The sequence below is a fragment of the Ambystoma mexicanum genome, chromosome 3p (assembly GCF_040938575.1).
Source record: "Ambystoma mexicanum isolate Mex_15411 chromosome 3p, UKY_AmexF1_1, whole genome shotgun sequence".
In the NCBI taxonomy this organism is placed as follows: domain Eukaryota; kingdom Metazoa; phylum Chordata; class Amphibia; order Caudata; family Ambystomatidae; genus Ambystoma; species Ambystoma mexicanum.
Genome location: NC_090925.1, coordinates 866715089 through 866740702, shown reverse-complemented (window position 1 = coordinate 866740702; position 25614 = coordinate 866715089). Strand labels below are relative to the sequence as shown.

Here is a 25614-nt window from a genome sequence, read left to right as displayed (position 1 = left end):
GTAGCAAGAAGAGGAGCACAATGTTGTATAGAATGGCTGGTAGCAAAAAGAGCACAACATGATGACAAAGAGGAGATCATTGTGAGAAGAATAGAGCAAGGTGCTAGAGATGATGTGGTGGAAAGATGGATGGCCAAAGGTGGTAGAGAGCTGAAATTGAGAAGAACAGGCCAACGTGTTAGGGAAGAAATGGTGAACAACAAATATATGGTGGCAATCATAGATGCACATGAGGGTGTGATCTGGAAGCCAAAGGAGGTGGAATATAGATAGGAGATTGAAGAATGTATGTATCCACAGTAGGACCTTAGGTGAGAGGATTATCAGAGTAAGGAGGACAAGTAATGTAGTGAGGAGGTTGGTTAAGAGGAAGAAGAGAGTGAGGAGAAAGAACTGTCATATGGTGACAAGAGGTGAAGCAGGCAGGAGAGATCCTTCAACCGAGTCATTTATTGAAGAAGATGATCCGTCAGGCAAAAACCTTTGGTGTCTCCCATTAGTTAGAGTAGGAGGATCGTATGGGCCCAAGTCAGACCATAGGCAAATTTGGCTCATTTGTGGAGGTTTCAGCTGGGGTTAACATGCCTAGTGGTAGCTCATAGAGGAGCAACAAAGGAGCTAAAGACTCTTGAAGTGGAAAAGGGAGTGATGCTCTTACCTCTCTCCTGGCTGACTCCTACACCAACCCTTAGGAGACCTAGAGTATCTCAGAGACTGGGTTAACTGTGGGGCATGGGACCCCAGGAAGCCCACAACGAGTCTCAGTGACAGGGCAAACACAATTTGAGTCACCCCTGAGCCTGCAACAGCTGGGAATGAGGATATAAACCCTCTGCAATTGTTTGACCCAAACCTCTGGGGAAATTAGAGACTGGAACTACTGCAATGGAGACCAAAAGGCCCACTTCTGCTTTGACGAAGAACTAGCTTCCCTAAGAAGAACCAAATGCGATCTTGAACATGCCTATAATAAACTTTCCACCACTGACTCCGCTAAAGCTTTCAAGTAAGACAACAAAATCTATAAAACAGCCATTATCCCCCACAAAGCTAACGCATACAACACACATATCATCAATGCCTCATCAGATTCCAAAGAAATCTTCTCTATCCCCAGAGAAATAGAAAATCCCACTCCCATCACTACCTCAGCCTGGACTAGTGCTTTCAAAAGAGCCATAAGAACCCGACAAATTCCACCATCCTGGCGCAAATCTATCTTTGTCCCAATTTACAAAAGGAGACTGACCATGCCCAGGAATTTACAGGCCCATTGCACTCCAAAGTCCCAGGTAAAATATTTGCACATCACACTTAACTTGTGGATGCATACAAGATAATCGATCTTTACCCGACGGGTATTGTCGCAGGCTTGGGCAAAGCAATCAGCCTACAAATCCTTCACATAAAGTACATGAGTTTCAGGAACAACAACCTCTATATCGTTTGACTTTAAAACAGCGTATGATTCTATATCTAGAGAGTTGTTAATGACCAAGTTGAGAGAAGCTGCCTGTCCCATCAATTTACAGTTCTTGATGTTACATTTTCACTCCAACACCTCCATCCAGATACGCCCAACTTTGGATGGCAACCTAACGGAACCTATACCAACATTAAGAGGCCTAAAACAAGGCTACACCATGGCTTCCGCTTTATTTAATGTCTTATTTCAGACAGGAGATACTCACTCAAAAATTGTCCGACTCAAAGGTAGGAACCCAAGCCATACCGTGGATGCTTTACGCCGATGACCTGGTCTTACTGGCCAAAACACCACAGGAACTCTAGCAACTGCTCACTGAATTGGGCAAGTATGCAGATTCAAACACTTATGAAGTCTGCAACCGAACAAGCCATCAAAAAAGCATCTTTCAGATGGACTCTTCATGGAGAAACCGTACAAATGGTCAAAGAATACAGATACCTAAGCCTTAATACAAATAACACCACATCGACCATATCTGCTCGGTCTGACCAAATAAATCCAAACTGCATCTGCACAAGCGTCCAGTTCAAATGCAAAATATGGCAGATTTTCCATACTTCCTGTAGTGACCTTTAATAAGCAGAAAGCTGTTCATACCATTATATATGAAGTGGAAACTAGAGCTTGGTGCTCCGAATTGTTCTGGCAAAAGAAAGGACACTTTTGGAAACTAGTACTTCTGTTAAAACCCGCCCCCCCGCCCTCCAAGCCAGCCAACGTGTGTTCTGCAACATGAACTGGGCCTTGTATCCTTGTACAGTCTGTGGAAATTATTGTCACTATACAGAAAATGTCTGCTTCCAGTGTCTGCATGCAATTTTGTCCATATATGTTAAATGTACGGGCCGCAAATTGAGGACTGCTCTGGAAACAAGAAATCGTATCATTAATGACTCAGGCAGACTTAATCACCTGAATTACTACAAAATCCCATTAAAACGAAACAAAAACTGGAGATCCGATTGCATCTGTACCAGAAAGCAATGTATGAAATATACATATTTCCAACCATCACAATTTTATTGTAAAAGCGTGCACACTATATAATCGTACCTGGCGAAATTTCCATCCACCAGACACAGAAACCTGTTACTTCAATTTCGCCTCAATTTGTGGAAAACCAAAGATATTCTAGAACATCGCAAAATTAGAACTATAGAAGAGAATGTATGTAGATTTTGTCTAGATAAGTAACAACGAGAAACTCATGAGCATGTGTTAACCTCAGGTCCTGCATTACTGACAAAACTAAAAGGTGTTTCCAACAGCAGTGGAGGATGAGGGGCTTACTTATGAATCATTGTGGAACAAGTTATTCAACTCCAATCGGGTTTCTATCGAATCGCAATCGTAAACTATTTTATTTCCCTGAATCTGGATTCAATAGATCTATTCAGGTTGATAAACTACGTTAGAAACTGTGCACCATCCCATTTTCTTTTTACCTTTCCTGAAATGTATGTAAGGTAATCCAATGATTATGAATGTCCCTTTTATTAACCTGCTTTAAAGAAAGCGGTTACTTCCCAAGTGTCTATCAATGATCGAATTGTAAAAACGCGTTTGTAAAATAATTTTCATGTTTATTCTGTAAGAGAATATTGAAAGGTTCATTTTATTCAGATATATAAATATATATTTGACATGTTGGGAGTTGGTCATTCGGCAGACTATTTTTGGCATTACATTCTAAATTCTCAAAGAATTGAACTGAATTTTTTTTAGATACTATTTTTAAAATTGTAATTTGATAAGTGTTTTATATTGCAAAAGGTTTAAAAAAAGTTAGGATGTACTGAAATAAATAAAAAAGTTGGAGTAGAGAACGATCCGGGAAAGCCAAAAGCAGTCATCTGCTGGTGACAAGAAGCAGGCAGCAAAAATCCTTTACCAAGTGTTGTGGAGCTGGTCGGGAATGAAAAGCAGTGGCACGACCTTGAGAAGGCGGACCGCATGGCACCGCAACAGCACCTACATCACCAGCCCGGCGAGCAGGAATGAAGAACGTGGGGCAGGAGCCTTGGAAGGAAGGAAGGCCCACGCAACACTGCTGAACCAAGCAAGATCCAGGAAGAATCGGCAGAGCTTCCCGAAGCCAGCAAAGTTAACGGGACATAAAGCTTGACAGAAAATGCAAGTTAATTGGAAATACTGAAAGCAAGTTAACTGAACGTGATCCGAGTGAACCAAGTGGGCATAGCGAAAAGGGTATGCAGTGATACAACTGCGGCAAAAATGTCACCTATACAATAAATCGCAGCAAAAATGCTGTGGTTTGACCCGCTAAAGGTGTACCCCCATTATACCATTTAATGGGAGCGGGCGTTGCAGGGGTGTCCCCCGCATCCTTTACATGGATTGCAGCGGCAAAACCAGAGCGATTTTGCCACGATAGTTTGCAACCACAGCAATTTACGCCTATCTGGGACCCGAAGCAAAGTCATGCAAATACCAGAGTGAGTCGCGCTCAAAACCGGGGCAAGTCCACTACCAGCAAAGGATCAGAGACCCTGTCCACAATTGCACTGGGGAAAACAGTACTTTTAAATTGCATAGCGCCAATTATAGTTTCACCATTATGGTTTCAATGCGTTGTTAGTGGTAATGCCCTCGGAGGAGGGGGGTGGGGGCGAAGTGTAGAGTGTTGATGTCATGGAGCAAGTTTGTGATGTGTGTGCGCATTTGGCCGAAAAAGGCTTAGACAGAACTTAAATTAGTAAAAGTCAAGCAATTAATATGACTTCCGATCATATTTCCACAGTATATTTAAATTGTGAAAGCAAGAAACCATCAATTCCTTTGAGAACTTACCCTAAATATAGATCTTACAAACCACTAAACCCAAGTAAATTAAATAACCAAAAAAAAATAATTATGAACATAATGGGCTCCAAACCCCATAACGCTTTAAGGGCTGAGAAGAGAAGCTGTGTTACAGAACTGTAGGAAGACCCACACCCGAATGGCGTTTAAACATCCGTTCAGGTGCTGACCACAGAGATGCCATGGAAGCAGAACCATGGGGAAGTAGTAGGAGAAGGAGCCAACGTTTTGAAAGCGAGACACTGTTGAAGTCATGGCAGAGGTCGGGAGCTGTGTGGTATGCGTAGTGCGCACAGTTGGAAGCGGTATGGAAACTAGCTGCCCAGTGGGAGAGAGAGAAGCGCTCTTGTTGCTGTTCCAGTGTGTGGCGTCTAGCTGAGCAGAGGCAGCTCCAACTACAGGAGTCGCAAGCAATGGAAACATTACCGGAGCAGTCAGACGCCAGAGCTTCCCCGACGAAAAAAGAAACGGAGCAGCGGGTCCAGCTGGCTCAGAAAGGTTTGAATACTGAACTAATGAAAAAGCTATTTGGGCGCAAATCTTATTTGAGAAGAATGAAAAAGAAGATCGCAACTTGTCAAAAACCAGAAGGGAACAGTATTCAGAATGCAACAGAATATTCTAACAACCATTACCAAATCCCAGAAGGGAACAATATTTCAACGCAGTGAATGCGATTCCACAGAATGGAAGATAATTCACAAAAGATTGTGACCAGTATTGCCCAAGAAGGGCCATTAACGAAAATCAAAAGATGGTAGAATAGAAGCTCTCCTTGTAACTCATTGTTACCCTGAGATTGAGACAGAAAATGGGTGGATCCAGCTTTCCTGTAGTAGCAGCTAAACTGTGAAACTCTGCCAACTCAGTTAAGAAACGACCCCTCCCTCTGGTAATTCCGAAAAAAAAGTGTTAAGACCACACTTTTCAGCTTAGGCTCAACAATGAGACACCAGGCCTAGACTAGACCGCTCATTCCCTTCCACCTAACTCCATAAAAAAGAATTGCTTTTCCCTACATGACAAGCCTGTTTTGTTTATCTGTTACTTTAAACCACATAGATTAGGTCTCCTTTATATAACTGTATACCTGTACTCTTTGATCTATATACCTGTAAGCCTTTAACATTCTTATAAGCAGAAGTGTAACCGTACATGCTCATGTACTACCATGTGACCATCCTTGTAAAATAAGTCCTACCTAGGTGCCTCTGGGTTTTTGCGCGCTTTATAAATGTCAAAATAAATAAAGCGACAATCAAGGGGAGAGAAATATAATCTGCATTGCCTGGGGTAAACAAATCAGTGTGAGAGAAACTGTCAGCCTACTGCATCCTTGTAGAAAGTGGTTGTTCCTCTATGAGGCAGTTCATTTCAACTTTCCCCATTGAGGATAGACGCCCTCTTTGTAAACCTCAAGGGGGAGGATGTGGAAAGTTTTGAAGCAATCCTCACCACAAAGTACTGGTAGTAGTAGGAGTTTTTATCCTGGCAGGAGAGTATACCAGGAAAGGGGCATTTTAGAAGTTTGTCCGGGCAGGCCACCTTGTCCACCAGAACAAGACATGTCCTGAAGCCTGCCCCAACACCATACTACGTCTCAGGCTATGACTTTTCTTTAATTTCCTTCAACATTTTGAACTTTCACAGCAAATGATGGATCAAACATACAATATATGGGACACTGCCCTGTGCACCAGCCTGCACACAGCATTGTACTGAAAACTGGCTAAAGCCTTTTCATCTTATCCATTCATTTGTGTCTCTTCATGTAGCTAAACTTTACATTTTACATACAGACTCATCTCACCAATGTCTTACTTCACTGGTACACAAACCTACTGCATTTTATGTCTTGTGTACAAACATCCGGGGACATTAAAAAGATTAGTACAGCATTTGCTAATCTATTAAGTTTGAATGCTAATCAAGAACATTTTAATTAGCAAACTCTGATAATCAATTTGTGAACTCTAATTTATGCCTTGGTGGTTGGAGATTCGAGCGCACGAGGTTGGCCCAAGGGTACTGTGAATTTGAGTATTCACAACATGGTAGGGTTCAAATGTGATTTGGGGAATCATCCATTACAGTAACACAGTACGCAGATGATTTGCTAGTCTGCAACCCATCAGAAGAGCAGTGTCGAGAAGGGGTACAAATGGGACAAAGAAAAATTGCAGTACAGACAGATAAAGGTAGTATATTTGGGGAATGCGATATTGCCTGCAGGAAGGAATGTAATGCCAGAGAGCCACTGCAGTTCGGAATACACCTCAGGCGGTCACGGTGAAACAAATGTTGCAGTTTTTTGGAGCGTTAACTATTGTAGCTATTGGATATTTGACTACTCTAGTTATGTGAGGTCCTTACTGCAGGGACTTAAGGAATGGTCTAAAGAAATAGTGACATGCTTCCCAGGACCTCAAGGCTGCGATCAGCAATGCTCTGGTCTTGTTGATGCCAAATTACAAACAAAAAAAACATTTTTTTCTAATACGAACCGGCAGGCGATGACAGCAGGAAGAGCAATCCAAAGTATAGATGCTGAAATAGAGAAAGCTCTGCCCCAATACAAGAGTAGAAAAATAAAACAGGAATTGACAGAGCGGAGAGACCAAGTAGGAACATACAGGCAAAATTTCACCTGAAGATACTCTGCCCCAGTGCCATGCAGGGGACGGTGCCCCAAGCACAATGATTTGAATGAACACACTTGGCCGCCGGGAGCCTGCGCAAATGGTGCAGAACAGAAGCAATATTCGCACGCATACACATCCCTTTGGCTAATCTTGCTGCTGAATTCGGCTAAATCTGCAGACGCCGAAACAGGTACGCAGGTTGTGCCAGGTGGACAGAGTTGCAATAATCCAATGAAAACAAGACAAGGGAGGGCACCACCAGGGCTCTAGACCGGTATGAAAGGGAGAACGTTGCGCAAAATCTTCAACTGGAAATAGTCTGTCTGGCAAACAGCAGTGATCTGGTGTTCAGCAGAAAGAGGCTGAAATTGTAACCCCTAGGTCTTGAACAGCTGCCACCGGAATGGGCCCAGAAAAGTGGAGCCAAAGAGATATACGCAATGGGGGTGCCCACCACCAACACCTCAGTATTGTCCCCATGCAGCTTGAGCCAATTGTTGCCCATCTACTCCACCACAGCATCCAAGCAAGTTCTATGCCAGAGCACAGTGTCAACCTAAGTAAGATCCAAGGTTGCCCAGTAACATTTTACGTGGAGCATGCAGTCTGATTTTTGAGGGGGGGGGGCTTAAAAAATATGTTGCACTCTACTTCGACCACCCAGAGAGTCTTGGGGTAGGAAGTCATTTTATCGAATGCATCTATACATCCCATAGAATGTCACTTTCAACCCTACAACATTTGTAGCCGAGCCAGTGAAACCTAAGAGTCTTATGGAGGAAGGGGAGGTACTTTTGCTGCCAGGTCCTCGACAATTAGGACACTGGTGGGAGGCACACAGGTGCAGCCGTTGTGGGGCCCGTGGATGGGGAATACCAGGTCAGACTGAATAAATTGTTCTTCGCATTACTCCGCGCAAGCAGCAGAAGTAGGGGAACTTCTAGAGGCGCTAAAGAAGGAGTAAGGGGAAGGCAGTCCATTTATTCTGACTGCATATGTAATGTCGACTGTGCATTCAGACTAGTCAAGGTGGCAGAGAATAGGGTTTAGGAGCACAGACGGTACTAGCCCCCCCCCCCCCCCCAGTCCAGCATGCTGCGCTGCTAACCAGACGAATCAAAGCGCTAACCCAGTCCACATGAATCTAGCAGACAATCACCATAGGTTCACTTTATAAACATCAGATAACATAAATCAAGCAAAGCAGCCAAGTAAGATGCAGTAGACGATGGGAACCAATCACAAGAACAATATTCCAACTTGAAAAGTACAAAGGACGCAACGGGCTTGTGGTGGCGATTAGTTTCAATCTCTTTTGTGTTAAACATTGGTTCAAGCGAGAGGTGCAAGCCGGTAACGCAAGATGCAACCTCTGTCGGTAAAGGTACAAAAAGAAAGGTAGCAGGCGCCCCTCTCTAGAAAGAGCATGGCATGATAAACTTGTGCCCCCCCCCCCACTCAGAGTCCGCAGCCATCATTTTTTGCTCACTGTACTTTTAACAGAGGAATACCCATTTGCATATCAGTCTTTGTCCCCGCCCATAAGGAAAGCCCAGCAGCGAAATGCCAGGCAAACCTTTGAACAAGAGTACCAATAGCAACCCCAGACATGCGTTTCTGCCTTGTTGGTCCTCATCACTGAGGCGGCGCTGTACCTCTGAGCAAAGTGAGCAAGGGCTCCACATCTGCTGCAAATGCCCACGATCCAGTCCTCCTCAAGACACTACACTAGGGGGAGGGAGGGAGGAGAGTTGCAACAACTGTCACCACTTGCAGGCAACGCCTTCCAGTCGCAGTCACAGCAGCTGCTCCAGGACAGGCTCCCTTCAAGGAAGGAAGCTGAAATTCGAGGAGGCGACTTGTGGCACAAGCAGACAACTGGCAAAGTTACAGACTTCAATTCGGAACAGCGTTGGTTCTGGCGATGTAGCCCACGAGAGCTTGTCGATCCATTGGGCACTCCAGGGACACTGCCGTAGGCTCTGAAGGGCTAGGTCCTCAAGAAGACACTGAGACTAGTTGGTTCCACTAGTCCAAGGGCTGAAGCACTCGAAAGATCAGGCAGCGCAGCAGGGCTTCACCAGGCCAGACACGGTTTACTACTCTTCGAGACATTCTTGCCTCCAACATAATTCTTAAGAACTGCATAGGTCCTCCTCTTAACCAAGACACGAGCTGGAAGCAAGTCCAAGCCACCAATGATCTGCACCATTCAAACAGGCAGTAGTTATCCAATCAAAGACAACTAATGTTTTGCATCCGCACCAGTAGCAGACTGTGGTACCAAGGATGTAGACTGGGACTAGACAGCCCCAGTCCGTTCATGGATGACGCGCACGCGAAAGCTGCTTCTTTCCCCAGGCAAGTGCATGGCCTTAGAACAGGATTAAAAAATTTTAAAAAATGACCATGGAGAGGGGATGCTCAGGAAACTATGGCGGGAAAGCTGCAATACGGAAAGCTTTATTCACAGCAAAGTTTTAGGCTCAACATAGACGGACCAACATCTTTGCCACCTTCCTTTCAGGGAAGCCACCGGAGATCTACTACACTCACAGAATCAACTTAACACTTACCGAGCACACAGTGACGTACGCCCAATTTTCAAAGAAATACATTCCATCTCCTTAATAAATAGCCAGCACCAACACTGAAGATGAGGGGTGTATCTGCAACTTTCACTCCCTAAAAATAGGCAAACACTCCCCTAACCCCCCAAAAAGGAGTAAAAATATTCGTAACAAAAAATAGGAAACTGTCACGTAGGACCTTGTGCCCGTGCTTTCACTCACACACTATGGATATGTTTGGACCAATAGTACCACAGTAAGAAACTATTATTGCCTGATCGGAATAAGAAAACATGTAGCTTTTAATGTGCAGGATTAACAAGGTGCAAATATAATCACTACAAAAACATTTTTTTTTTAAAACTGAAAAGATACAAACCATTCATTGGTAACTGGACTTAATCTTTTTACCCCAACTTTAAAAAAAAAAAATAGGGAGTAAGATACTGCCACTTAATCGTATCTGAAGCACTGCCCAGCACTGAAGCACTCAGATCTTCAATTCATTCAACATCACACGTTTTGTGACAGCTTAAACACTTCACAGAATACACATGAATCCCACTTTGTCAGACCAGGTCTTTCTTGGCCCCTGGAGAAAAAAGAAGTTCAGGCTTCCGACCACTTGCACAAATCTGTTACAATATGCATGGATATACACATTCAGATGGCATTTCCCTGCGACGATATCAGGAAGCTCTGTACACACAGTGTACAAGTCTACACTACCCATTGGCTCAATAAAATGGGACAGTTTGGGTTCAGTGGTCTTCAAACTGAGGCTGCTTCCCCCTCCCCTACCCTCTCCCTCAAGGGACCAGACGCATGTCAAAGGGGGGTATTGGGAACGCCAGGCTCTAAAGAGGAGCGTGGAGACTGGTTAAATAGAAAATACGAGCAGTGTGGGCATAGGCAAAGAAAATGTTTAGAAAAGGGCTGGGGAGGGGGTTGCAGGAGGGGGGGGGGGGGCTCTTCCACCCCAACCCTGCCAGCCATATGTATAGACACCATATGCCTTGACAATCCCATGATCTATCCCTTGGGAAGGGAGTTGAATTGTGGAAACAAGCCTTTCCCGTCCAACCAGGAATTATAAAGCACTGCTGAAGTACATTGCAAGCCAATTGCGCTCCTTACTGGTAGGATCTGATCTGCCACCAAGAATTAACAACTAAACTAAAGTGACATCTCAGACCTACGCCACTAAATGTATACTTCCTATTGCTTGAATTCGGGCAAAAGCGTTCACACTCAACCAACCTTACACAACCACTACATTTTGCCTGCACCCAGCTCCTACTGTCTGAAACCTTCACCGAAACCATGCCACTTCCCACTACAATCCAACTTTGGAAAACCAGTTGTGGGCACAATAGCCATTGGGACAAGCTCCAGCAGCAGGAAACCACCACAGTGGTGAAGGTGCAGTGTAAAAGGGCTGATTATATTTAAGGCGCCAGGTTTTATGGCATTTATTTTTTACAACAATCCAATCTATTTATCCATATTTCTGTAGTCATTTTATGTGCATTTGTCCACTTTTTTTTGGCAGGGTAGAAAGGTAAAAGGGTAAAAGGTAGAGCTTTGATTCCTGTAACTGGAAGCTCAGAGCTGGGTTCTTGCACATCAAGGCACTATCCCTTTTCACCTTTACAACAACAGTTTGTTGGGGACTACATCCAACATGCACGCAAATACAAGCTTCGCGAGGCGCACACAGTATAAAGAAATCAGCCCCACACATAGAATTCCCTGTGTAGGCCTACAAATGCCCTAATAGCCATGCTCAAATAACCCCTGACTGTAGACCTGAATATATCCACATACCCGTAACAAGTAGATTAGTCCAGAAACCATATGGGGCACTCAATGACAGCAAGTAACAGTTAACTTTTACACTTATTGAATAAACACCACAAATAGGCCTCAAGACGCATTCAACTAGCCCAGAAGCATACCACTTCTCATCCAACAGAAAAGAACAGCCAAGCTTTCACAAAGAAGCGCACAAATACAAAACTGCAACTTCACAGTAAGACTGAATGCCGCACAGCGATTGGTCAAGGCAGGTGGGTGAACACATTTTCAAGTCTGCATTTCGGTAGTTAAATCATGCAAAAGTAGTAACAGACTCTAGAACTAAAGGACAAATACTACACGGATTGGGCGAGACATGTCAGCTTAGCCGAGTTCTCAAGCCTGTGTTCAAAAGATAACGAATTCTGTTCCTAGTCAGTACACTGAAACATCACAATGAAGGTCACAATTGGCCAAGGATGTAACCATGAGCTATGCAAAGCGTACATGTTCAGGACAAATGACCAAGGAATAGCAGTGCCCTCTGTAGGAAGGAGAGAAAAAAAAAATATTGCACTGAAAGATTTCAATGCTAAGACCGCAACCACGCAAAACAAAAAACATCACTGTAGGCTGAATTATGTACCATGGCTTTCATGGAAACTTATGAACAGCACATACACACCATTAGTGAGGAGTACATTTGTACTATCATAAGCTACATATATACATGTCAAAGCAAGAGAATTACGTTTGCAAACACCCGAGAACCAAGCTCATAAAGACAGGGTAAATGAAATCATGCACAAGTGATGAGAAAGTACTGGAAGGCAAGTGATCAATTTCAAACAAGGAGTTGCAATGTTGAACTGGCGATGAACAGTGCATAATAGTGGGAACGGTAAGAAGGTGCCAACCGATGAGGTCTTTGGGAAGAGGAAATAAGTTATTTTGTTGTCACGTCACATCTTACACAGGGATTGGTTGAATTCTATCAAGACACTCACTCCACTACTCCTCTTTGAACAACCAATCACCCATCAAGTCAAGAGGATACAAACGATAAAACCTAGTGTTCAATCAACATCATGAGAAGAAAGTTGATCTTATGTCAATTAATAAACTGATATTCTGCTATGGTTACGAGGTTAGAAAAAGCCAATACGGCTAGGTATTGTATAGATTCACCTATAGTAGAAATGACGATGCCCAAAGATAGGACGGGGATTTGTGAATAACCTGTAACGATGTTATTTCTCCTTTGTCTTACTAGAAATGTGGCCATTTTCAATGGCCATTGTGGAATGTCTTGATAGTTCTGCAGCCTAGGCTGTGTGTAATAAATATTTGCGTCTCATATCTTGTGCATTATGTGTCAGCTCATTGGATTGATTTGTGTAACTATTTTAGGACTTGCCTTCCAAGGGGACGTGATTAACATCTCAGTAGCCCTTTAAACAAATTCAAACTGAAAATAAATACCTTTAGCATCTCAATTATGTTACTTTTCAAACCCATTGGACTGTAAAGTATAACTGACACCTGAAGAACTAATCAAGATGACATTTCCACTGTTTTCCATTTTTTACAAACAAATACAGAAAAAGAAACATGGATTTCTGTCTGTATGTGTGTGTAAAAATTGAAGAGGCAGTGTGATTATTGGAACCTGCATTCATTTGGATAGCTTGTTAAGCTGGCACAGTTCCGACCACTCCAGAAACAACCACCACTGGAATTTGGCAAAGCCTGGCGGCGAGTGGTCTCCCTAGACCTCCATTAAGCACCCTCCTGGCTAAAGCACAGAAATCTAGGAGGCAGCCTCCATCTGCACCTTAGTTAGGACCATCAATGCATCCCTGATCCAGCATTCTAGTGGTCATTTCCAATCACATGAACATGGCAATGCAAGGCACAGAGTATCCCAACAGCAGTACACTCATCCAATAATACTCATCCTTAAATACAGCCAAAAATATTAAGCAAGAAGTCACTCACCTGGCCTTTGCACACAGCGCCTTCACTTCGCTTTCTTTGATTAACTCGCACCGCCGCAGTTGTTCTATCTGCCGATCCAAGTCACTGATATCAGCCATTCTCCTTCTGCTGGGAGGCAACAACCCTGGAAATAAAATAATGGTGTGAGCATGGTTTAGAAACTAACAAATGATTAGACATGGTACACAGCACTTGTCAAAACAACGACCAAAAAAAGAAGGAAACAAAAAAAATAATATCAGGAATCTGTTCAGTCAGTGTTGTAAGGGATCAAGAGGAAGACTCAGACACAGTGACATGTTAGTTGATTATAGACTTCTTTCCGGAAAAAGAATTAAAAAAAAGGGTTGGGAGAAATCCCACCCATTCCTAATCCTAAAAGGGGGTGCCCGCCTCAACAAAACTAAGGAATGTCGGTGAGGATGATAAACAAAAAAAGCACCCTCTGTCCAAAAGTCCTAAACGGACCACTATACTCTAAACTCAATCCAATGTGCACAAACTTAAAGCTTTCTTTAAAAATTCTCAACGCTCTTAAGGCGTCAAACAGAAAGGAAATAAAGTTCCACCAGGAAAGGGGATCCCCTTCCCCTAGGATCCTTGATCACAGTTCCACCTTTTTGACTCCTGGGATATTCTCCTTCCAGGGTATTACTTCCTTTTGATCCCTAAAAGCGATATGAATCCTTCCTTTTGTAGTCACAATTTCATATTCACTTCTCTTCACAGTCCTGGTTTACTCTGCTGCCAGGATATTACTTCGCTTCCCACTCCTTTCCTGGGTGCGAGTACCAGCCTCACTGGAGCACTAACCTGCCAGGGATTTTACTTCCTCTGTTCACCCTCTTTCATCCATGTAACAATACGTTCCAAAGTTAGGTCCCATACCCTTTCTTGACAGAGTTCACAAACGTGTTTTAAGGGTTGGGTCTCTGACTCTCCATCAATACCATTTTTAACCTCTCAAAACCACTTCCTTCTCAAGCATTGGGTCATAAACTCTCAATCCGCAGACCTGGTGTACATCCCATCAGCCACTCAGCCTTCCCTTCCTTCGCTCAGGGCAGCTCCAACAGCCCACGGTCATCAAGCGGTAAGCTTCCTTCTGCTTTGTGTTCTCGTTCTTGCAGACCGTTCGCATCAGCCTCTGTGCTGCTTCTTACAATCGCCTCATCTCTGGCGTCCTGACAGCGTCAGTACAAGTTACACACAGCTTCTGCATCTCTCAAATGGAGCAGCTGCAGCAATAACTTCCTGGCATTGGTCAAAAGTTTCCAAAGACTAAAACGCAGTGTTGGCTTCCTGCTTCTAGTCATCTTCATTGCTCCATTCTTCATCTCGGTACTAAAATTGTGGGGGTGTGGGTAAATGGGGCGAGTGGTTGGGAAAAACAAGGACAATCCTTATCTATGGCACAATCGGTCATGTGGTCCTCCCACAGATAGCCACCCACGGGGTCAGAGTCAAGTAGCTTAAGCCTTTCCCAGGCCATACAAGAGAAACTTGCCAACAGAGTCAGTGACTATTGCTAGATTCGTCACAGAGCCTACAGAAAAGGGGCATAAGCCTACCTCACCAATCCATATAAGGAACAGATTCACCATAGGGACTGCTGTACTCTAGTCCATAGTCAGAGTTCGGAATTGAGGGGTGCTGGGATCCATTTAGAATCTGTTTGTGGCCTAGAAGAATCTGGCTAGCTTGAATCCAACAGCTACATTTGGCTCCCACTGCCAAATTGATACTGAACAAACACATGTGAATTTAACTCTGTTCATCAATCACACCTACGTGGATTTAACTCTGCATATCTATATGCAAGCATCATGACCCCTCTATACAACATTTCAAGCATAAGGGGGGGGGGGGGGGGGGGGACAAAGCGATTTATTTGCATCTTATATTGAAGTTAGATTTGCAAAGCAATATGCACAAGCTCCGTTTCCCAGTGGTAGCTCCGGGATGCCCAGAAGCTGCTTTTAGCACCTGCTTATCACACTTATTTCGATCCTTGCCTAGTTCGTTCTCCCTACTTATGGGCAATTTTTTCCCATGGGGATGGCACCAGAGAGTGGTGTGAAGCAGCACTTGTATAATGAATAAATAAGGCACCAGTATGCATACACTGGTCCCAGCACGTTAACCTCCAACCATAAGGGAGGCACTAAACTACCAACAGGGGGTAGGGTGGAGGAAAGGGGGCTACAGAACAGTACAGTAGTCACTAGGGTGGGGAAACATTCACAAATGTCAAAATTTCAAGCTGAATGTGTCTGGAAGGCTTCAGAGGCTGCCTCTGCTCTCACAAGCTGTGCATGTGGACCCTTCAGAGGCAGCAGCCTTCTCCATGTATAGCTTTTATAACAGATGCCATTATCACCTTTGTTCCTTCTAGATAAGAGGATTGTCCTGACAACATCTAAGTTGTGCAAACTGGAGAAACTTTGATGAACACAGGGCTAGAAATTAAGATTAGGTAGGCAGGAGCCAAAATCTGGTCCTGGGTATCCAGCATTGACCATTTACCAGGAGCTACTACATAGCGTTTTGCAAACCCAACTTCCAGATAAGACAGAAGTATATCATTTTGTCCATTATTCATGACGTCTTTTACTTATAATACTGTATATACTACAATGCATACAAAAAGCGGCAGCCAGATTGCTACTCAATTTACCCCGAAGAGAACATATCACACCTACGCTAAAAACACTGCATTGGCTACCAATAAAACAACTAATAAAATTCAAAACAAAGTGCATCGCACATAGAGCAATACACAAACAAGGCGCCGAGTTCCCGAGAGACAAATTACGCCTACATCAACAAGAACGCTCAGATCAAGCAACATCCGCCTGGAACCGAAACCCCTACAATAAAAGAAAACTCGGGATCTTCTTTCCCTCACCAGGCGCCGAAAACTTGCAACGACCTACCAAATAACATACGCAACACAAGAAACCACATTCAAGAAACTGCTCAAATCCTGGCTCTTCACTTCGTTACTAGAAGAGCACCCACAGGGACACAAACTAAAACACTGATGAATGAAGACATAGATCACGATTCCCAAGCAATAAAATAGAATCTAAGGAAGACGCTCCACAACATACCAAACGACAGAGATAGCCATGATAGGAGGACACTGAAGACTGAATGCATAGGGAGACCAAGATGGAAGGACTAGGATGATTCATCAATAGTACTCTGGCCCTGAACCACACCCTAGCTCCAACAGACCTATGTCACAATAGAGAGCAAGGGAATAGGGAGCATCCAATCTCTGGTCCGACACCAGGGGGAGAGAAATAGATATACCCAATCACATTATACATGGGTGATTAGAATACAGTGGGGAGCGCGCTGCGCCTTCACACACACAACAGTCAGACGTCCAATAAAGGAAATCAGCAATAACCCCACCCATAGGAATACAATGTAATGTAACAAGTTGTACTAGACCCAGGATACACACCCCACTAACCCAACTTCCAAATCTCTGCATACCTAACTCACCCGAAAATTCACACAACCATCTCTCGCCCAGCAAACGGCACGCACTTTACCACACCGCATCAACAACAAGCAAACACAAACAGCACCAACAGCACACAAGGTCTTGCCCGGTCCAATAGTCACACCAAAGCTCAGTACACAGTGTATACCGATCTGAAGCAGCCAACTACTTCTACTCTTTCATCCGACTAACCCTCCCCTACCTTCTTGTTTTTCAGATCCACCAGAGCGCCTGGGGACCAACTCCATTGGTGACAGTGCGCTATATAAATACCATAACAACATTATAGGAGGTATCCTATTTATAGATTGTCCCAAATGCACAGTAACATTCAAATATTTATGTTTGTGGAGCATCAGTTGACCTGGCAAGCAAAAAGTAGCTCATGGTAGCTGTTGGTGTTGAGCTAACCAAGCTCTTCTAGGCTACAAGCAGGAGCCAAATAGCTCTCCATTTCGAACCCAGTTACAGCTCCAACTAAGTCACTCACTGAAGACGGATATTAAAAGAACAGGCAGTCACTAAGAGTGCAAAGTTTGACGGCACAGCTTGATTAATGCAAGCTCAAAAGAGTTCCCATGAGGAGGTGTTTTGGGTGTGAATGGCCATATACATTAGTATGGCCATGGCGGTCAATGAACCAACCCCCCCCCAAAAGCAGTGTATGCCTCATACATGTAAATGATAGACCATGGGAATATTTCCCACAGTGATGGCTGCACGCTAGCAGTAAGAAACATATGCACTCTAGATTGAATTAGGCCAAATGTTTATAACACATAATGTTACTAGATTGTCAATCAGGTAGACTATATTAATGCCAATTCATTTCAGACCTTGCAGGGTCCTTCATCTGGGCAAAGTCTGACTAGAGTGCCATTGACCAAAAACAAAAATCAAAATATATAAAAGGATAGTTTGACGTACAAGACAGTTTGTAATTTATGGTTTAAGGGACCAACCTGGTTGCCCAATCACAAGGTAGACAAGAGGGGAAACCACCTCCATGAAACAGTGGACATGTCCTGGAGCAGAATCACTCCGTTACCAATCAGCCATCACTGTGGAAAGACTCCCACGGTCTTTCATTCGCAAGTATTAGCAGTAATCTAGTGCAAGGGTTATTCAGTTGGCTAGCACCTTGAATCTTTACTATTAACCATTTTCACAAATACAGATGTCCCCCTCCCATCCCACATAAGCCATTTCTCTCCATCTGTACTCTAATACAATAGTGTCATCTTATGTGGTGCAAGCACCACTTAATAGACTAAACTAAAAAGAATAGGACATCATTAGGTTTTGCCAGCAGAGGGTTGATGCCCCCCTTCCACACACCAGTAATAGAATCTGGTACACTTAAGTACAAGATCCATAGGTGGAAGTTGGGAAAAATTCAGGCTACCATAAATCAAATTCGCGGGAACCAGACTACTAAGGAGACCAGCTAGGGGAATAAATAAAAAAGAAAATTCTTTTGAAAGGGACTCCCTTCTGTTTGGAGTGAGGAAGAAACTTGTGACGCCTGCCCAACAAAGAGGTCAGAGAACCAAAACGCATTCAGCCGGAGCAATCTGAACCACCTTGACGCACATGTTGCATCGTCACTTGTCAATCTCCTTCAAGATGAAAGGCAGAGGGGCAAGGCATAAAGTAACTCACAAAGGACTTTTCATGTTGCATTGGTTGACGGAGAACCAACCGCCCCCTCTTCCCCCTCCCCAATGCCTTTGGTCGCTCAGATCCTGTAGAACAGGGAATCGCAAGCTGCATCGCTTAAAGTTCTGGACTACAGCCCACATGATTACTTACCCTCCACTATGCTGGATAGACTTCAGGGGAGTTATAGTCCAAAACATCTGAGAGCAAACGACTGCCAGATGAGTAATGTACGTATCGCCCAGTGTCACAACTCCTGGGCCAGTCAGCACAGAGGGGTACCTCGTTCCCACCTACTCGTTGGTATACAATAATGGGGTTGAAATGCCTGCTCATCAGAACTCCCTCCCCCCCCCCACCCCTAAATCCCAAAGACAAGATCGGCCTTGAGGGCTAAACTGAACTACAGAAAAGATATAGGATACTTCTGCCTTCCAAGCTCCAGAAGTTGCAGAAACTTACATCTTTAATCAACAAACACAGCCCCTGGCCAACACACCCACACTAGAAGCAGGAAGCTACGGCTGTGGGCACAAAGACTTTGATGCCTCCTACACTACTCGCCTAGAAAGCTTACATACACGCAGAGCTCAAGGTACTTCGGATGTACAACCTGAACACAAAGCAGTGCAATATTGCCACCCCCCCCCCCTCTTCCCAAGTAACCAAATCCACCCACTTTCTTCCAGACCCACCAGAGTGCCTTGGGACCATGTAAATCCTAATAGTGCCTAGAGCCACAGGAATGGGGTGTCCGATGGAGAAATAAAGGAAAAACAAACATCGTCTTTGAAGCAAAGACTGAGTTTCCAGATGGGGAGGAGCACGGGGGGGCGGTTGTGGAAATCAGTGAAAGAACACTTTCCATGGCTGCAGCCTAAAAAAATGTTTTTCCAAAAAACTGAAGGACCGCAGGGGCGAAAGTGAGTCGCAGAGAGCACAGGTTGAAACAAAAATCATAAGGCGGTGAACGTGCAAGTCAAAAGTAGCGGTCAGAATCAGGGACCGGCCCCAACATGACACAACAAAGAAAACCGCAAAGCTGGTAGCAATGCTGCTGTACCTCCAAAATGAAGAACAAAACATTCGTAATGCAGATGGGAGGTTACTGCACAAGGAACGAAGCATGGGAACTAGTGCCATATCTACACTTTTGTAAGTGCTGCAGATTGATGAAAGCTAGCAAGGTTGTGCAAATGAATGGTACGGGCATAGGTGTAACTTTGGTGCTGGCGGATGAACTAAAGCTTTTGTAGTTGAAAGCTTAGTGGGGCTTGTCCCGACCTTAGGACAGAAGAGAACTTCTCTCAGAGGGATGGGAAAAAGTGGATTTTTTTTGCCCACATTGGAAATTAACTGGTAGTCGGAGGTCCAAATTTGTATTTAAGCGCTGTACTTTCATGACATGGAAAGAAAAATTAAAAACATTTATAATATCAAAAATAAAAAAGTAGGGTTCAACATAGTCAGGAACCATTTAGCTTCTACTTTAAGCCTAGAAGAGTCTGGTTAGCTTGACACTAACACCTAGGCCAACCGGTGCCGTACAAACACAAGTATGTGACATTAAATAAGTTCCGGAATGCTCATATAAAAGAAGCCTTAGAACACACGATGACATTTCAAACCCAACAGGGTGTATGTAATTGACAAAGATGTAATCTTGTGAAAGTTTGTTTTGCAACTCGCTAGGTTCTAGCTACTAGTTCCACTGATGCTACTCATGGTTTCCAGGTAATGCCCAATACCCAGGGAATGCTTTTAGCTCCAGAGCCACAAATATTTATGAAAGGCAAATGCTTTCAAAAATCAGTTAAGTACAGAGAAAAAGGGTAGCATTAATTTACATTTGTATAACGGGCTTGATGCAGTAACATGAAATACATTCATTTACAAAAGCTTTGAAATTCAGAAAGAAAATAAACCTGTAGCTGAACGGAGGATATGGTTTACTTCCTCCCCCTCCTGCACAACATACCCAGCAGAGTCTTGCCCCCAATAGCTTTCGCCAAGAGAGAACCCACTAATTTTCTCTCCGTAGCTGTAGTCTCGTTGCCATTCCATTCTCCCCCTAAACAGCCCACAATCATCTTATGGAGCGGTTCAGGTCCAGTGGTTGGACAAGTTAGTTTAGCAGTGGGCCCCAGTCAAGGATTAACTACTCTTCCTCCTGCAGATACTTATTCCTCTAAAGGATCTCAACCTTTGAGACTCCCCACCACTGTATATCTTTCAGCCGTTGCTTTATGTTTGCGCCTTGCAGGTTTTTCCGAGATATAGCTACAAGTCTCTAGGCGAGTACCAATAGGAAGCATGAGACTCTTCTGGACTTAGCGTTTCTAGAAGGGTCTTGTTAGAAAGATTAGTTTGAGGTTGTTTGCCAACCATGTGTTTGTCAGTGAGGGAGTTATTGAAGGTGTTATTAGTTATCTTGAAGAGGCGTTGGTCTCCTCAGCATAGTTGTAGGATGTGGTATTAGCATACAACAAAAAAATTGACCTTTTAAATTTGACCGAATTCCAATATTTTTCACACCGAGAAAGGCGGCGTTGGACATTGCATCCGCTCAACAAATTGAAGCGCAGACCGGTGTCGTCTCTTTCCTGTAAGAGCCTTTTTGCTGCGCTCTGGCATGACCAGGTGCATTATATGCTGAAAAGTGCCAGTTGCTGGGCGGGGACCGGATAAGCTGTGGATGAGTGGTTCCCTTACATCAGATGGTGAAGGAACACACTGCACCTACAGTTAAGTCTGGCCCACGCAGTTTCTGGCTTGTGCATACCGTTTTGGTTTTCCACAGTCATGCGTAATGAGCATCATCTACCCGATGGATATAGGGTTTGGATGTGTAAAGAGCAAACACTTTTATGTAGAGAAGACAATTTTCCACATAATCCTGTGTGCATTTAAGATGACGTCAAAAGTGGATCGAGGGAATGTTTGCCAAGAACAGGATGTTTCCGTGTTCTGTGAAAAGCAATACACTATTAATGTTACTAAACCAAAATGAGCCGTTCAAGAGGCTCCACCAAATAATGAAGTCAGGCTATTGAGAGAACTGGATAAATTACAGAGGGAGCTCAGAAATTGGCGGGAAGAAAACTCATTGCAGAATTAGATTGATGTGGGTAGAATTCCCAGAGGCTTACACATTCTCACTACACCTACGTTTGAAGAGCAGGGGTGTATCTAGTAATACTCGCTCAGTCACCTTATTAAACATTTTAATTAAATATGCACGAACAGATAGGCAGAAGATCCTGTTAAAATACAGGAAATTTAAGAGCAATTACTGACAGTTGCTATCAGTGAAGATGGTAAATGTATTCACACAAATATGGAAAATATGGAAAAGGGTTATAAGTTGTTCGGAGATGCCATCAAACGGAGGAAACAACGGTAATGTATCCGAGATAAAGAGGACTACGGGAAGGGGAGGGTGTTTGCCTTTGCTAAACGCTTTGACACCCTCTGACAAAAATGTCCCACCAACATAGAAACATCTGTGAATCCAGTACACAACGACTTTTCTTTTGATATTGAGACAGTGAAAGTGAGCAGCCACTGCGTACATTGAGTTTTTTTTTTTTTTTAAGAGGAAATAAGATTGCTGGGCATCAATGGCAGAAACAGCAACCAAAAAACAAGAGGCAGAGGTCAAGGGAGAACTATGGGAAAAGAGAAAATAAGGCTGGGACAACGCCTCAAGCACCTCAGATGCGGACAAATCCGAGAGGCTAACACGTGGTGGAACAAAGAAATCAAAAATGGATATGGAGTCGAGATTTTTTGCATTAAATCTGCTTAAATCCCAATCTAAAGAACCTCTGTTGGGCTATATATCTGGATCCGTTGAAGATATACCAAATGTATAAGGTCTGTAAAAGTTTGTATCTGAGTGTCCAGATTGTGAAGAGATTAGTAAACAAGATTGGAACTTACTGGACATCCCCACCGACAGGCCAGCAACAAGCAAACTTAATTTGAAATCCGGGTTTAATCCCATGTTTAACCCTTGAGGACACATGGAAGCATTTCAAGATCTAGTTATTAATGATTTGGAAAAAGAAAAAATAAATAAAGCTGGAAGAAGTGAGCATTCATGAACCAAGAATTTTGACTAAACTCTACACATTCCGACTGCATCACCAAACCCTCAGATAAGGGTATAAATATAGTAATCATGAATCAGCATGACTATATAATAAATGCTGAAAGACAACTTAAAGATAAAGATTGTTATGCCAAATTGAAAGATGATCCTTTCGAAAGATATGACTAACAAACTTCTTAACATGGAATGCTAAAAGGACTTCTTGGTGATGTGCACACTTTTGCAACCTAAATTCCCTATAATGCCCATTATATATTTTCTGCCAAAACTTCATAAGAGCATGAAAAAACCACCAGGCAGACCGATTGTTAACCTGTGGAGCCTTACTGAAAATATTTCCAAACTTGTGGATGAAACGCTAGTGTCTTTTGTGATCTCATTGCCCTCATATCTGAGGGATACTAAGGATTTCTTAAACAGAATAGATGGCATACTATGGGAATCCACTTTACTGGCCACAGTGATGTGGTGTCTCTCTACACTTCCGTTAAACATGCTGATGGTTTACAAGCTTGCAATTTTTTTTTTTTAGTTATTTTTTTTTTTAAACACACACACAAGATCTATGAATTACTTGCAACATGGGAAGATGATCTTGGAAATGATCAGTCTCCGGCTTCCCAATAATACTTTAACAAGGAGTTCTATATCCAACTCCAAGGAATGGCCAGATAAAATAGCCCTTTGGCTGTGTTACATTGATGATTTATTCATCATCTGGAATGGCACGACTACAGAATGATTGGACTTTGTGAAAATTCTGTATGTAAACCAGATAAATCTAAAATTCACTGAAAGCCACAGCAAGACTGCCATCATCTTTCTGGATATTCTTATAGTGGCACATGATGAAATCATCACAGAAAAGCCACAATTTCCAACATACCGTTGCATGCCACAAGGAACCACCACAGGCCCTGAAGTGGACAATAGCCTAAGGAGAATTTATCCGAATACGGAGGAACTGTTCCAAGATCTAAAGTTTCGAGACTGTGCTTGCATGGCTAACAGGTTCCAAAATCATGGCTATTGCAAACAAGTCTTGGAAAGTGCTTATATTAAAGCCTGAGGGAAAGATCAAATCTCCCTCTTAACATCTAATCCCGTTCAAAATTCGTCAAGAAGATAGAGACACGCTTGATATGGAAATGGATTCAAAAACATCAGTCGTATAAAAACATTGGCATGTGCTTAAGTTAGATGAACATCTCAGTAATACTCTGGGTGAGAAGATCACCTTTCGGAAATCTACATCATTGAAAGATTCTTGCATCAAGCTACATAAGCCCTATTGTCAACACCCAGGCGGAATGCTGGTTAAATAAAAGAACGCCAGGCTTCTACAAATGCATGAAATGCAAAGCCTGCCAGTATGCCATCAATACCACAAGTTACTGCCATCCTGTTTTAGCGATTGACACCAATATAACATCCAGAATTACTTGCAATCATTTTGTGGTCTATGTTCTTTCCTGTCTGTGTATGCTGGAAGCACCATTGGTAAATTGAAACTCAGGATGCTGCAACATATACATGCAATCAAAAACATGGATCCCACATATCCCATGGCAGAACACTTTAAAACAGTTAATGCTGGCAAACTGGATGGTTTTGGGATACATGCGGTCTCAGAATTACCTAGAGGAGGCAATCAAGAACTTTTATTGAGACAGTTGATACCAAATGTAGTTTAGATCAGGAGACAAAGACCCAGGGGACATAACCTGGACGAGGAACTTATACTTTTTTGGGCACTCGAGTACATTCCATTTATTGCCTTTTTCATTACATTTACCCCTTTACTATGTATGTTTTGAATTGGTTAACTATCTTACGTTCCCCTCTGCTTTTTCTTTGGTTTAAGTTTCTTTATTCCTCTTTGGTTTGGGTTTTCTAGACATATGTGATAGGACTTCCTTTATGGATTAACTTATGAACTTATTAGGATATAAAAACTAATTTTTGGGGAGAATACCATTTGGTTTCTCCATCAATGTAGATTTTTTTTCTTTATAATTTGGAATTTAACCTCGTTTTATTTTTGTTGTAGGTCTGTTTTCATGGAGGGTTCATTTACACATCTTATTCATAATTAGATATTGTATTGATTGCGTTTAAACACAGCCTCCCAGGTGATCCTTTGGTCTTGCTTTAATCAATTTTAAGGAAGTACTCTTACCATTCACGCATCAGGTATCTATAAAGTGATTTTAGGTTCTGTACATTCATTAAATATGCACATACCACTTTATTGTACACTGCATTTTTTGCACATACATCCCTGCGCCCAGCTTACTTTAAGACATGTATTTTTGTTATATAGGCCTCCTGTTCTTTGAAGCCCCAGCATTTTTTAATTACTATTCATGCATTAAGACACTTTACTATGCTGCTAAAATTGCATACATGGAACATGTCCAGCACTATGCTAAGATTTACATGTTTTGTACATCATTGCTTTTTTGCACAATTATACACTAGATACTATGCTTTGGATTTTGAACACTGTGGGGAGATCAAAATTAACACTTACAATACCCATTTTTGTGATCTGTATAAGTGGCCTTAATGGGATGATTAAGCACTTTATTACATTGCTGATTTGCACACAAAATAGATTACATTTGACCTCCGTGCATAACTATGGACATGATGCATTATTTAGCATATCTTTCTGTACTTTTTTGCGTATTTGCACTCATTATGCAATTCATAAATTGTATGAGGCTGCATAACCATGTGGGAGTACTGCGTGTGGCCCAGCAACGGAGTGTCAGTGATGCCTTCGGCAAAATTCCAGTTCAGCCATTTCTTTCCATGACCGATTTGTTCACAAGGACGAATCTATATAACTGACTTGCCATTTAGGCGACTGACTGAGGAAGCCTACTGCCTCGTTCTCATTCGGTAAGATTGGTTTTCCAGCAACGTATATTTCACGTTGCCAGCAATATATCTAAAATATACCCTTTTCACATTGATACATAGGCAGTCTTCAATTGCAG

General features: G+C 42.9%; 1 protein-coding gene across 1 annotated transcript in view; it reads right to left on the bottom strand.

Annotated features, from left to right (window-relative positions):
* PPP4C (protein phosphatase 4 catalytic subunit) overlaps positions 1-25614 on the bottom strand; it is a 310205-nt gene that overhangs the window by 272301 nt on the left and 12290 nt on the right. Inside the window, exon 2 of the mRNA XM_069652040.1 lies at positions 13320-13443. Within this exon, the coding sequence (XP_069508141.1) occupies positions 13320-13417 (98 nt within the window). The 5' untranslated portion in view covers positions 13418-13443. The remainder of the gene's footprint in view (positions 1-13319; positions 13444-25614) is intronic.